We start from the raw sequence: 13,313 nt of genomic DNA on the forward strand, positions 1-13,313 counted from the left end.
TTGCTTTTATATAGAGATTACTGACTAATAGTCAAACACTGGAGATAAAGATCTGTCAGCATTTGCATTGTAAATCCCATTTCTCAGCACTCGCCAGTTTAGTCATCACAAACCCTATAGGACTCCACACTCATTGGCCAGAAAGTGGAAATGTTGCTGTCTTCATTCAGAATTTTGTTTGGAAGTTGGAAGAACAAATTCGTTGTGCTTTCAGAACTTGATGCTTTGGTACAGAAGCACATACCATAGTAGTTTGAGACGAAAATGGTAGACACTCAAATTGTACCAGAATGAAGATTTCACCTGGCCACTAAATTGATTTCTCCAGTTCTTATATGGTGATACATGTTTCCAGCATACAATCCTGATCCTCACGTGAAATGAGAGCTGATCTAAACTGTAGCAATTAACATCAAGATGAACTTTCTGTCTTGTTGTGGCTCTAGAGAGCTGCTAAAAAGTTATGAAAGGGCAGCATTTGCAGAAGGGAAGGTTTTTGTTTATCGTTAATTCCATCATTGTGTAATAAACCCACCAAAAAAAAGGTGGAGGTTAAAAAGTTAGAAGGAAGAAGTATAAAAATGAATGTTGTTTGTAATATCAGCAATCGCTGATGCTGCTTGTCTGTAGCGGTCTTCACTCGCAAAGATTGACATTAGAATAACAAGGGGCATCACAGAGGTGGTTGGCTGAAATGTCCCTTTTTTTGACACTAGTCCAAGAGTTGTTGGTTTGTTTCCGTCAGCAGCACTAGAAAAGTACAGGCCTATCTCATCAGGCTTGCAGCTGCACTAATATGTTTCTAGGTAACTGGCATCCTACTATTCACATGGTGTTGAATTTTGAAGGCTTTCTGCTCACTTTAGTTTTTGTACCAAGAGGCAAAAGCATCCTAAGTGGAAGGAAGAGAATGAAAGTTGTTCAATCACAGCCTTGATGAGCTTAAATTGTTGGTGGAATTATAATACATATGATGCCTGTTCTGATTCAGTGTAAGATTGTGCTCTTGAAAAATATGTATCTACTGTCCAAGATAAAACTTTTCCTGTTCTTGCTAATGTGAATAGATAAAAGGGTAAACAAAGTATGAGGAAGAAAAGGAAGAATGAGGACTTACTAGCAATCTACTACTTTTTCTCTTGGGGTATTAAATTTTTGTCTAGTGCTGTATATATTTACTGAAGACACAGAAGATACACATGCATTTAGTAACAAGATAGTCCGAAGCAAGCTGTATTAAACTCTTTGAACATCTGATATTGACTTTGTCAGAACCAAGAAGTTTCTAAGTTCATGTGCCTCTGCATACTGCTGCGGTAGCCTGTATTAAGAGCTGCAAAACAACTTGATACTGTCAATCTTCAGTTACTATTTTTTATTTTTACTGTTATATGTCAGTTTGAGAGGACTCTGGGTTTTTTTCTTCTTTTTTTCCAGTAGCCAGAGAGTAGGATTCCTCACAACCACTGAGTTATGCTTAAAAGGGCAGTAAATATTAATGTGAGTAGAACATAGATAGTAACCTGGCTCAGCATGGTTCATAATACTGAGAGAGTAAGGTGCCAGGATGCGGAAGGGAAACAATTTTAGATTGTCTCTCTTATCTTTTACTATCTATACATACATCAGATTAACTGATGCTTTCCTCCTCTGCTGCAGGTTTAGTTTCTAGGAGTACGTGTAACTTCAGACCATACTTTGTGAGGCTAGAATACATGTCAACTAAAGAGTGAAATGATAGTTAAATCTTAGGTGCTTGGAAAGTTTAGCCTACGCATTTTGCAGTCTTATGTACATTTTTACAAATTGGAAAAATGTGCACATTTCTGAGTACAGCTGTCCTGTGTTGCACCAAAAAAATGATTTTTTTTTTTTTTTTTTTTTGCTCAGCTGGGGAGTATACTAACAAAACTGTAGACATAGTCAGTTATAACCTTTTAATAGTGGACTACTAGAGTCCTGTAGTAGTGGCCTTCCCTGAAGTATTCAGATTCATGTGTCAGTTGTTTTTCTTTAATTTTTTAAGCATTGTTTCATAGACTAAGCGAACTATTTCAGAGTTACAAACTGTTTGATGTTGTAGCGGCATTAGGTGATTGCCATGAGTGACATAGAATAAAATTTACCTGTGGCCAATCTGTGTTTGTGAAATACTGATTACAGGTGGTTTCTATTGGCAAAAATATGTTGCCTTCTCTCTTACTTTTCCTTCATTATTGCTTTATTTAGGCTCTGGAATGGATTCATGACAATGGAGAGTTTTATTTGTCCACACATACTTCCACTGGCTCCAGTATCCAGCACACTCAAGAACTGTTAAAAGAACATGAAGAATTTCAGATCACAGCAAAGGTAAAATAAATAAATGAAATTATGTAAGATATAAAAATGAAACAAAACAACCCAAATTCCCCCCTCCTCCCCCCAAAACCACCCAAGAATGTGTCCGTAAAGATTTGTTTACTTGCAGTGGCTTTCTCTGTATTTCTGCTGCGAACAGAATAAACCAAAAGATAATCAGAAGATAATCACTGTTATGGGAGCTCCATCAGCACTATGTGCAGTTGATTTCCTGTGACAGAATTGTAATGAGATAGCTTAAAAATGTTTTTAAAAAAAAAACAAACCTACAAACCTTGCAGGGCCTTTTATTTCCACTTTTATATTCTCGTGTCTATGGATTACTGCATGTTCATTTAGGATATAAAATACAAGGCATATTGTTACTCAGTTGCAATTTATTTAGAAGATAGTAGAAAAAATAAAGGTTTACTTGTTAGGTTATTCATTTTATTAAAGGATTCTGTGATTCTGCTGTAATTTTTTAAGCCATGGTAGCATTATGTTATTTTACATCACTGGAGGCCTATACAGACCTGCAGATGTCACTTGTGAGGCTTAAAAGATTTCACATGTGAAAGACAGGCAAGCAGTGCGTGACTGAAGTACCTGAGCGTATGTAGCCTTGTCTGTCTCTGGGTTTTGTTTTGTCACCTATTCAAACTGTCACCTGTTTCCACCTCTCGGCTCTCCAATCTTCCTAGAGAAATAATAGAGCCCAAGAAAGTAATGAAGTGTTCATTTGTCTGAAGGACCACCTCAGAAGAGAAGAGATGTGGAAATGGAGCTTGTCATGGCAAGGGAGAAAAGAGAATCTAGAGAGAACAAAGATCACTTTTGCTTTTCAAACCTGCATTTTCTTCCTTCTGAGTTTTGCTCCAGCCTTTGTTCTGCTGGATCCCTTCCAGCACGCAGAGCACCACTGCCCCCCTTGTTTCCTCTGTCAGTCAGCAGATGACGTGGGTGCCCCTTTGGAAAGGATGTTGTTAATGCCACTCCCTTGGTGTTTCGCTACCTGTTGGGAGGATGTATTAGCCCTTGCTAATTCTATAGTGAAAAGAAATGCTCGGATAAGGAACCATTAGGAAAGAAAAAGAACAAAAATTAAAAAAAAAAAAAGGACAAGCACTGTCTATTTTCCAACCGACATAAGAGTCCAGTTTGTATTGACTGTTTTGCTTTAACTCCCTGTTACCAAGGGCACTGACAGTACACTTTACTCTGACGTGGTATCAGAGAGAGAAAGGTGGAGGTATAAACTCATCCATTGTGGATGATTTATGATTTACATGAAAGTGCATAGTCTTAGGGAGCTTGTTAATTGGGAAAAGCATGTAGTTACAGATTTGGTGGTGGCTACTTGTTCTCTTAGTTTCTCTCAAACAACTGTGTGACAACAAAACATAATATAAAAAAAGTCTACAGAATATAGTCTTAATCCGTTAAAGTGTAAAGTGTGTAACAAGACTTCTTATCTCAGCATTTCAGTGATGTCTAAAGGAGGAGATTCTTGAGACTGTAGGCCAGGTCCAATACCAGTGCATCAGTGGTAATGAACAAAATATCCACTCTGGCATCAAACCCCCTTTGTATTGATGCAAGGAGAATCCCCATGCTCTGAAAAGCTTGCCTAGCAGAATTTAATCTCTGGGTGAGATATGGAGCACATTTTTGAAAGAAAAATAAATTACCTGCTTCTAGTTGTGTAATAATAAAACCCAAAGGAACCTATATTCATCTTACGCTATTTTTATTAAGGAAAAGGTATCTGTTTAAAGGAGTTCTGGGAGGAGAGAGGAGGAAGCTAGCTCCTTTGATGGCTTCGCCTCCTGCACTTCAGTAGCAGGTTAAGCAAAATGACCCCCTTCATGATAGGTAGAGCTAGTAACTGTTTGATATTTTCCTGTTTTCATAGCAAACCAAAGAGAGGGTGAAGTTGTTGATACAGCTGGCTGATGGCTTTTGTGAAAAAGGGCATGCTCATGCAACAGAGATTAAAAAATGTGTTACAGCAGTGGATAAGAGGTACAGAGACTTTTCCCTGCGCATGGAGAAATACAGGACCTCTTTAGAGAAAGCTCTGGGAATTTCCTCCGATTCCAATAAATCGGTAAGAGAAATTTGAGTGTGATGACAGACAAACAAGCTTTGCTTGCATTTGATGTAGCTATCGTTTTCTCCCGTCTCCTTCCTTAATCAATTCTTCCTTTCTTTAATAAAGAGCAAAAGCTTGCAGCTGGATATAATCCCAGCCAGTGTCCCTGGGTCAGAGGTGAAACTGCGCGATGCTGCTCATGAGCTTAACGAAGAAAAACGAAAGTCTGCCCGGAGGAAAGAGTAATATGTTTATTTATTTTTAATGAATGAGAAAGAATAAATCAATCCTGATAATGAAACAACTGTCATGGCTTGCCTGGCAGCTTAGTAATTGGATAAATGGTAAAAAAAGAGTGATATTACTCAATAGCTCCTATTGCCTTTTATTCACATGCTTGTTCTCACTTATAGTTCTAGCATATCAGAATCTTAAACTTTCAAAACTATGTTAGACTTCTTTTAAGATGCTTTTTTTTTATTGTAGAAATAATGTGAAATAAATGTGTAAGGGAAGGAGGGAGGACAACAGTTAAATGACTGTAGCAAGTAAAAAACATTTAAGAAAAAAATTCCATCTCCTTCCCCACTTCTTTTTGTGCTGGTTAGTAATGGAGGGATGTTACCTCTTATGCTTCCTTCAGCTGTTGTCTCTTCACATTTCAGTTCTCAGATTTTTCTTGCAGCAGTGGAAAAAGCAAAAGCTGATGAGGAGAAAGATATATTCTGGTTATTATGCATTCATAATGATCTAACAGACTAAGATTTGATTATTCTTTCTGTTGTCACCTAAGGTTCATTATGGCTGAGCTAATTCAGACAGAAAAGGCTTACGTAAGAGACCTCCGGGAATGCATGGATGTAAGTTTTCTTTTTTTTCACTAATCTTTGAAAACAGGATTCAATCCATTGCTTTCTGTTTCTTTTTTGGTTTTAACAGTCAAGCGTGATTGGTTTGCAGTCATAGGACCAAATTAAGTATCTTTTCTGCTACTAAGAAGAACCTTAGAATTACGTCTGATAACAACCAATTCGGAATTCATCCTATATGTTTTGCTTTTGTCAGTACTGAGTTTCAGCATTTGCTTCTTTCCCAATTCATAAACGTGGGTTTTTTTGTTTTAGAGAGGGGAGGGAAAAAGGAGGGGTTTACTTTATTTGCTTGGCTAGCAATAGAGAAGAGCTTGTGTTAATTCTCTTATTATCTGTGTCACATGTTCTGCTACTAGCTGACTTTTTGAATAGAAATTCAGAGAGATTCCATGGAAAAGTGCCCAGTAATTGTTACGCTGAAGCAAGTGATGTTCAGTGTTAGCTGTTGCACAGAGCATGAACTTCTAGACTACAGGCATGACCTTGACGAGGAATATCCTGAAGCATTAGAGGTTGTCAAGAACACTATGCATTTTAAATGGTGAAGTCTCAGGGACTATGTCAAACTGTCAGTTTTAGAACTTGGATTTTACTGTCAAAATCACAAGGTACATTTGACACAACAGGTACTGTCACAATTGGAGATGATGATGCTGCGTGATCTTTCCCTGATTTCTCTCCAGGAATGCATGCTTACAGATACCTGGGTGCTTCTGTTTAGGGTTTACCGTGACTTTTCATGCATCTTTTTTGTTCTGGGCAGACATATCTGTGGGAAATGACAAGCGGAGTCGAGGAGATCCCACCTGGTATTGTAAACAAAGAACACATTATCTTTGGAAACATGCAGGAAATCTATGAGTTCCACAATAAGTGAGTGACTTATCTTCCATTTCCATATTACTGCTAAATCCAAATTATGACCTGAGGGATTTCCTAATGAAAATATTGTGCATGTGAATAATGGATGCTTGTCCATAAAAAATCTAAAGGATTTCTTCTTGCATTGCTAAATTGTTTCAGTTGTTGCTGTTTGCAGCCAGGGAGGTACACCAATAGAAACTGACTTTTTAAGTCTTGCATGTCTTTCAGCTTCTAAGAAATTAATTGGATACATTAAAATTTTGCTGTAGGTTTTTCCAGTTGTTCTAAAGAGATGGAAACCACTGAACTCAACAGAACACAGATACAGCCCAAACATCAATTTAAGAATCTGTCATTCCTTCAGAACCCTCATTCTTGATTTCCAAGTGTGACTGCTAGTGGGAAAGAGTAGGGCTCCCTGCTCTTTCTTGGCTCTTCGAAGCTTCTGTGGGGATGCCCCACCATTGTTACATTTACTTGAATATGGAGCACAAAAGAGACTTGTCCACTATGTTTCTTCTGAGTGGAATGGCTCCTAGGCAGATCTGTGTACAGAAGTCTTGCTCTGAATCTTCCCTCTTTGTTAATTCATTAGTGTTTGTGTTGGGTTATGATTCTTTTAAGTAATAAAATATACCTAGCATATTCCAGAACCTGATTTTACAGTCCTTTGTATGCTTTGTGTTAACTTGAGCATGCAAAAAGCAAGTCACCTCCTCTTTCTCTTGAGATTAATACTAAACTTTTCTTGAAACTGAAACAGTAGCAAACCTTCTTGATGGAGAACAGCAGCAGTTATTAAACTTCTGTGTACTCCTGTGTGTTAACTGCATGTCTGCTGGATCAATTTCTGATCATCACATCAGAATTTATATTGAATTACATTTTATATTAGTTCTGTTATTACACATTTTTATCTGTTGCTGTTATCTTTATTTCTTTAACTCATGCTATTGGTATGAATTACAGCAAGTTTTCTATCCACCTTTATTCACAGACAATAGATCAATATCTGCTGCTCTAATGAAAACATTTCATGTGCCTTGTACTTTTTGTTTCCTTTCTACCTACAGTATATTCCTCAAGGAGCTGGAAAAGTACGAACAGTTACCAGAAGATGTTGGACACTGCTTTGTTACTTGGGTAATGAAGTCAGACTTATGTTTAGAAGTAACAAGGGAGATAAGCATGAAGGGATAGATTCTTCCTCTCAGGTCCCTTTTTAATTTGTAAAATTTGTAAAAGTACCTCTTCCTTCAAATTTGAGTAAAAATATGTGTGTCTTTAACTGGGGAAAACAAATCAAGGCACTACTGTCAGATGCAGGTTTAGGCAACTTGCATAAACTTCAGGAGTTTAGCTGCTCCTGAAGTTTATGCAAGTTGCCTAAACCTGCATTGAGGTTTGGTTTGGTATCTTTGTCTGAGCTAGGAATAATCTACTTTTGCATATATTGGTATTGTTTTCAGTCTTACTTGCCTGATGTATTTTCTTATGCTGCCAGTTTGAATGGGAAAATAATTAAAATAATTATGTATAGTTAAATTGCTTGAGAGAGAAGACACGCCCTCTGATAGTTGTGTAAAAACTGAGGCAGAAGTGATGCACTCTGATAACCTGTGTAAATTTGCATTTTGTTCTGCAGGCAGACAAATTCCAAATGTATGTTACTTACTGTAAAAATAAGCCAGATTCTACCCAGCTGATATTAGAACACGCAGGAGCATACTTCGATGTAAGTACTTTGTGTCCGTCTTAAAAGTATGCCTTGGCAGCTTGAATCACGTACTTGCAGTTATGCTGAGTGCCTAATTTCTTAAGAAAATGCAAGTTTCCTGGTACTAACACTGCAATTTAGCATCAGCTTAAGAAAATCAATCCTCTGTCTCATGTGGTTAACTTGTATCCCTCAGCTGGTCTCCTAAAGCTGTCAAATCAGATGTAAAAAGTCACTGTCACATACCGGAGATGTTCAGAACTGGAAGCAGGTTCTGGCAGCAATAACTGAGGCATGAATCTTCAGCTCTCACAAGCACATTCTGCAAATCTTAGCATTTTGATGTCCTTCGTTTACGCTGTATGTAATAAAGATGGAAATCTTTGTGAAATTTTTGAAGCACCTTTAAATTGTAATTGCATGTAGTGGTAATTCAGTTGAGTGCCATTGTTCAGAGCTGCTAAGCCGACCACCTTGCTTACTCAATCCCAAGGTTGTTTGGTCTATCTGTAATATTCCACTTAAGAAAGGAAGAAAATGTAGGAGCTGTTAGAGGTTTTAGGGAGGAGTTTTGGCTACACTGAATGAGTTTTGGTTGAATTGTATTTACAGATTATTTGATTAGAGTGCTCTCTACCCCTTTTTGTTTCTTCCTCTGCTGTGCTGAGCCACTAGCTGTGTAGTGACACTAGAAATTTTTTTTAGAATTGTTTGTAGAAGTAGAGGGAAGGAAATCATAAAAAAAAAAAAAAAAAAATCCCTGAAGGTCTTGGGGTTAATTTCAAAAATCTGTCACTGAGGAGATGGGTATTCTAAACATTGTAAGGTAAAGCCTTTCTTTGAAGCCTCTGTTACATTTTCAGTGTTTGAAGAAGAGCAGGTAAGTTACAGAAAATCAGGCAGATAGGACCAAAAAAATTCAAAGAAAAATTTAGTAAACACTCTTCTTAAAAATAACAAAGGGCTCTGATAAGACTGTATTAGAAACAAGTTCTTGCCACCACCTCCAAAGGAGCAGCCTTTGATCCCTTTGTTTTACTGGTGTATCCAGAGCTCTCATCCCCTTCTAAAGTGGATTAGAAGCGCGAAGACCTAATTCTGTGCACAGGTAACTTCAGGAGCTTCCATTGATGCTGCCACTGGACCATGGGAAAATGTCATGCGTTTCCCATCTCAGGAACTTCCGATACTGTAATCGTGGCTAGAAAACACATCGTTGCAGTGTGTAACTTGCTGTTTGAAATTGTGTGGTTAAAATACTTCCGATACTGTGATAAATGGCAAACACTGGCCGTGAAGTTCAACCATGATCAGTACTTGAAATCTGTAATTATCCCATATAATTAATTATCATCTAATTCTATTTTCCTCCTTTAGCTTTGTGGAGGTCATTCTTTTTCTAAGTGGCTGTTATCTAAGTGTTTGTTAACCGCTTTCCTTTAGTTAGAAAATGTTACTTCGTGCTCCCCCTTGTGGGGGAAATGCGCTCTGTGACTATTAGCAGAACTACCAGGTGATGCTAAGAAACCTCCACCTCAGCCTTCCTGTGATAGTCCTGGCTGTTCCCTGAAATTTGTTTCCTTTTCTCTTTTGCGAATAACAAGAGAAATACAGATTTTTATATTATTATTTTTTAAAGGCATTGCCGCGTGTTCAGTATCCCTAATCGTTACTGTTTGTATTTAGGTTTGTTGAAAAACTTCACAGGTACCCGTGGAGGGAATAATCTTTTGTTTGTACAAAGCGAGCAGGCAGATGCACAACGTAACTATCTTCTGTGGCTGGAATATCTTGTCATCCTGTCTCTTTTTATTTCTCCTTGCTAAAATAGACTCTGTAGTTAATGTATATTGTGGCATAGCCCTCAAAGCAGTCTGTATCTGAGTGTTGGTGCGCATAGTCCTCAAATGTTTACTTTTTTCATATAGGAGATACAGCAACGACATGGACTGGCCAACTCTATCTCCTCTTACCTTATCAAACCTGTCCAAAGGATAACAAAATACCAGCTTCTTTTAAAGGTCGGTATTAATTCAAAGTTCTTCATCTGGTTCTGCTGTTCTTAAGAAAGCAAAGCTCTTGCTGAAATCAGGAGGGCTGTTTTGCTCTGCACTCTGAGACCGCAACATCTTGGGCAGCTGTCAAATGTTGCTGTGATGTTTTTTAGGAGCCCACTGAAAATGAAAGAAGGTATAAATAAGCAACTTTTTGTCCAGATTCCTCTAAATCAAAGAAGATATGTTTCTACTAATGTTTACTTAAAAAATATAATTTGCATTTCCAGAGTGAAAACATAATTCTTGGCCATATAGACAGGCACATTTTTGTAATGGTTTCTGCAGCAATTTTTTGCAAGCCATTAGCTATGTTTATGGTATTAAGTACTGTAAAATATGTAAATCTTTATAAATTTTTATTTATATAGTTAAAATTTATACTATATCTATAAAATATATGAATATATATGTGTGTATATACACACAGACACACACACAGAGGGTACCTGTAGAGCTGTTACACAAACAGTTGTTACTTGTAATGTTGCCTAGAAATGTTAAGTAAACAGTAGGTGTTAAAGTAAACTAAACTTTTTGGAAACCTGTAGTTAGAGCTTTCACGCAGTGGACAGATGTCTTGCTGACTGAGCAGCACTGTTCTTGAGCTGTGCTGGGTCTGTTAGATGGCATCCTTTTTTTTGTAATAGCTGTCTACAAAAGCACTGTAACTGATCGGTGTCTCCCTTTTTCACTTGAGAACTGCCATGGATGATTGTTTTTAAAATTTCTGAAAAACATTGCAGGCTATTTCAGGTCAAGTTGGATGGAAACAAGTCTGTCATTTTTTAACTGAAACATATTATCTCTTCTCCCCTTGCAAAAAGGTGCAAGTAGACTAAGTTATAACTTACAGAAATACTCTAGGCTGTGCTGTTTCAGAAATTTTGGGGTATTGAGTCCAACAATATTTTTTTTTTTTAAATCCAAATAGCCTTAGCCACTACATCATTGAAGATAGATCTGTTTCACCAGTATTTGCAGAGCCAGATGGCTTTGCTGTGTATTAAAATGGATTTATTTGGTGGTTGCTGGGTTTTCTTTTTCTTTTTTCCTTTTTTTTTTTCTTCCTATCAGAAGAGAGACATAAAACATGTGAGGATGGAGAGCGCAACACTTCAATGATAGCTGGAACGTTTTAGAGTTCTAGAAATTCTGATTATTTTTCCAAATTGTATTGAAGCTGCTCATTTTCTGTGCCTCCTGGAGGATATTTAGTTACAGTCACTTTTCTGTGCAGTTGTCGTGCAAAATTTAAGTGTGGTGATGTGGTGTTTTGCTGTGATAGTAGTATTGGCAATTAAATAAAAATAGCGTAATCACGATAACAGTAGGAAAAGGGAATTAGAAAGGAAAAGGGAATTTAACCTGAGGGAACAAATTAAGTGGGCCTTTTGAATAATAGAAGGAACATAATATGCCTTTTTGCTTACGTAAGCTGCCGTTTATCTTGATACTGTTCAAATGCTGAAAGGATGTGAGGAAATTTGAATATCGGCTCAGCCGCTGTTATATCTGTGGGATGTTGAATGGGCAGGGAACTGCATCGCCCTAAATTCCACTACAATGCTTCAGCATATTCCATTCTCTAACTTCTGCCCATTAGTTAATGCTTGTTTGTATTCAAAAGTTTTGTCTGTAGGATGCTTTTAACTGCGTGAACACAGAATAGAGTAATTCATGGAATACTTAAAATGAAAAAACGTAAATCCTCTTATCAGCAGTAGTACAGAGCAGGTCTTTGATGCAGTGGAGCAGACTGACATGGGGGGGAGGCACGGGGGGGGAATCCTTTTGTGCTGTCCTGCTTTCCACCATCTTCATGACTTGGCAGCTGCGTTGTTCTGGGCCTCCATGTAGCGCTGCATCTGATAGCTGTGTCTGTGCTTATCAGAAAAAATGTTCTCCTTAATGAAACTTTTAAAGATTTCTTACTAAGCAGATGATCTTGTTTAAATTAAGGGTGGTTAACTGAAAGCGTGGGCTGCTCCTTGAAGGAACAGATCATGATAAATACAAAGTATGCCATCATGTCATTAGCAGAGTAAGTTAAAGTTCAAAAAGATTTTCCATGCCAAAAGTGATTCTCTGGTTGTTAGAAGTACTATTTGGTTGTCTGTCATCTTAGCGTAGAAATACATGATAGAGAGTACTCATGTCTGCTCGTCTGTTACAGGAGCTGCTCACGTGCTGTGAAGAAGGTAAAGGTGAGATTAAGGATGGCCTGGAGGTGATGCTTAGCGTGCCAAAGCGAGCCAATGATGCCATGCACCTCAGCATGCTGGAAGGTAGGATTCGAACTGGCTTTCCAATTCAGTTGTATGCTGTAGACTAACTTTGTTTAATAACTTTACGTATTGCTATAAGTTGAGAAAAATGTGAACATTTTCTTAACTCTAGGTTTGTATTTTATACATCTTTTATTTGGAGGTATATAAAATGCAAACTTATGTAGGAAAATTAATTGTGACAGACATCTGTACAGTTTTGTTAATTTTTTTTAATGTTCTTTCATCTTGATCTATAGCTCTGCCACTGTAGATTTGAAAAATATGCAGGCTAACAAAGTTTTCCACTACTCCCCTAAAATGTAATAGGTAAATGGTCAGATATCATAGCTTCGGCTACATTTTCCAGCCAGTATCCTTGGTTTCTTTATATGAGGCACATAAGTGTATTAGAGGTGATTTTGCTGATTTATGTATCAAATAATTGCTCCAAGAAGTTTGTCGTTTTCACATCTGTTTGTTGCCTGTTTCGTAATAGACTTCTGGTTGAAATGAAATGTATCTTCTGGCAGTAAAATGTCAGCATAAGCCAATTTAGCCTGAGCCTTAGCCAGAACAACATAATCGTGTCCATGGCAGACAGTGGAGGTTGGATGTAATTGCTTCTATGTGCTTAGAACAACTTTCTGCCAAAATCTGTTTTATAATTGACACTTTATCATGTATGATGTTGCCATCGTATGTTTAGTAATAAAAGTGTTTTTCTTTGGCATTTGAATTTTTTGAGATAAAAGCAGAGCTGCCTTACCGTGGAGTTGCTGAATAAAGACTTATAGGTGGTTTTAGTCAATATTCCTTTTCACCTTCTCTGCCTTCTGGTAGTAAATGGAGCTTGTCAAGGAACTTCCAATATCGTGCAAGTTACTATAAAACTCATCTTGGTTTGACATGTTATTCTTTATCATGTGAATGCTCAAAATCACCTCTCTTCCCTGATTTTAAACAATAACGCTGTTGGTCAGTTTGCAGGATTGGTTCCAAATGCTTTGTTCGGGAGATGGTATTAGTATAAATGTTGACCAGCTTTGGTAATAATCTCTTAACACTGGAAGTGGACATAAGTCAGTTTTATAACAAATCATC

General features: G+C 37.5%; 1 protein-coding gene across 2 annotated transcripts in view; it reads left to right on the forward strand.

Annotated features, from left to right (window-relative positions):
- TRIO (trio Rho guanine nucleotide exchange factor) overlaps positions 1-13,313 on the forward strand; it is a 258,035-nt gene that overhangs the window by 158,893 nt on the left and 85,829 nt on the right. For both annotated transcript variants that reach the window (XM_054193055.1, XM_054193056.1), the window contains exons 21-29: positions 2,230-2,352; positions 4,256-4,450; positions 4,562-4,677; positions 5,229-5,295; positions 6,071-6,180; positions 7,245-7,314; positions 7,817-7,906; positions 9,817-9,909; positions 12,119-12,230. In XM_054193055.1, the coding sequence (XP_054049030.1) occupies positions 2,230-2,352; positions 4,256-4,450; positions 4,562-4,677; positions 5,229-5,295; positions 6,071-6,180; positions 7,245-7,314; positions 7,817-7,906; positions 9,817-9,909; positions 12,119-12,230 (976 nt within the window). The remainder of the gene's footprint in view (positions 1-2,229; positions 2,353-4,255; positions 4,451-4,561; positions 4,678-5,228; positions 5,296-6,070; positions 6,181-7,244; positions 7,315-7,816; positions 7,907-9,816; positions 9,910-12,118; positions 12,231-13,313) is intronic.

The sequence above is a fragment of the Rissa tridactyla genome, chromosome 2 (assembly GCF_028500815.1).
Source record: "Rissa tridactyla isolate bRisTri1 chromosome 2, bRisTri1.patW.cur.20221130, whole genome shotgun sequence".
NCBI classification, from domain to species: Eukaryota; Metazoa; Chordata; class Aves; order Charadriiformes; family Laridae; genus Rissa; species Rissa tridactyla.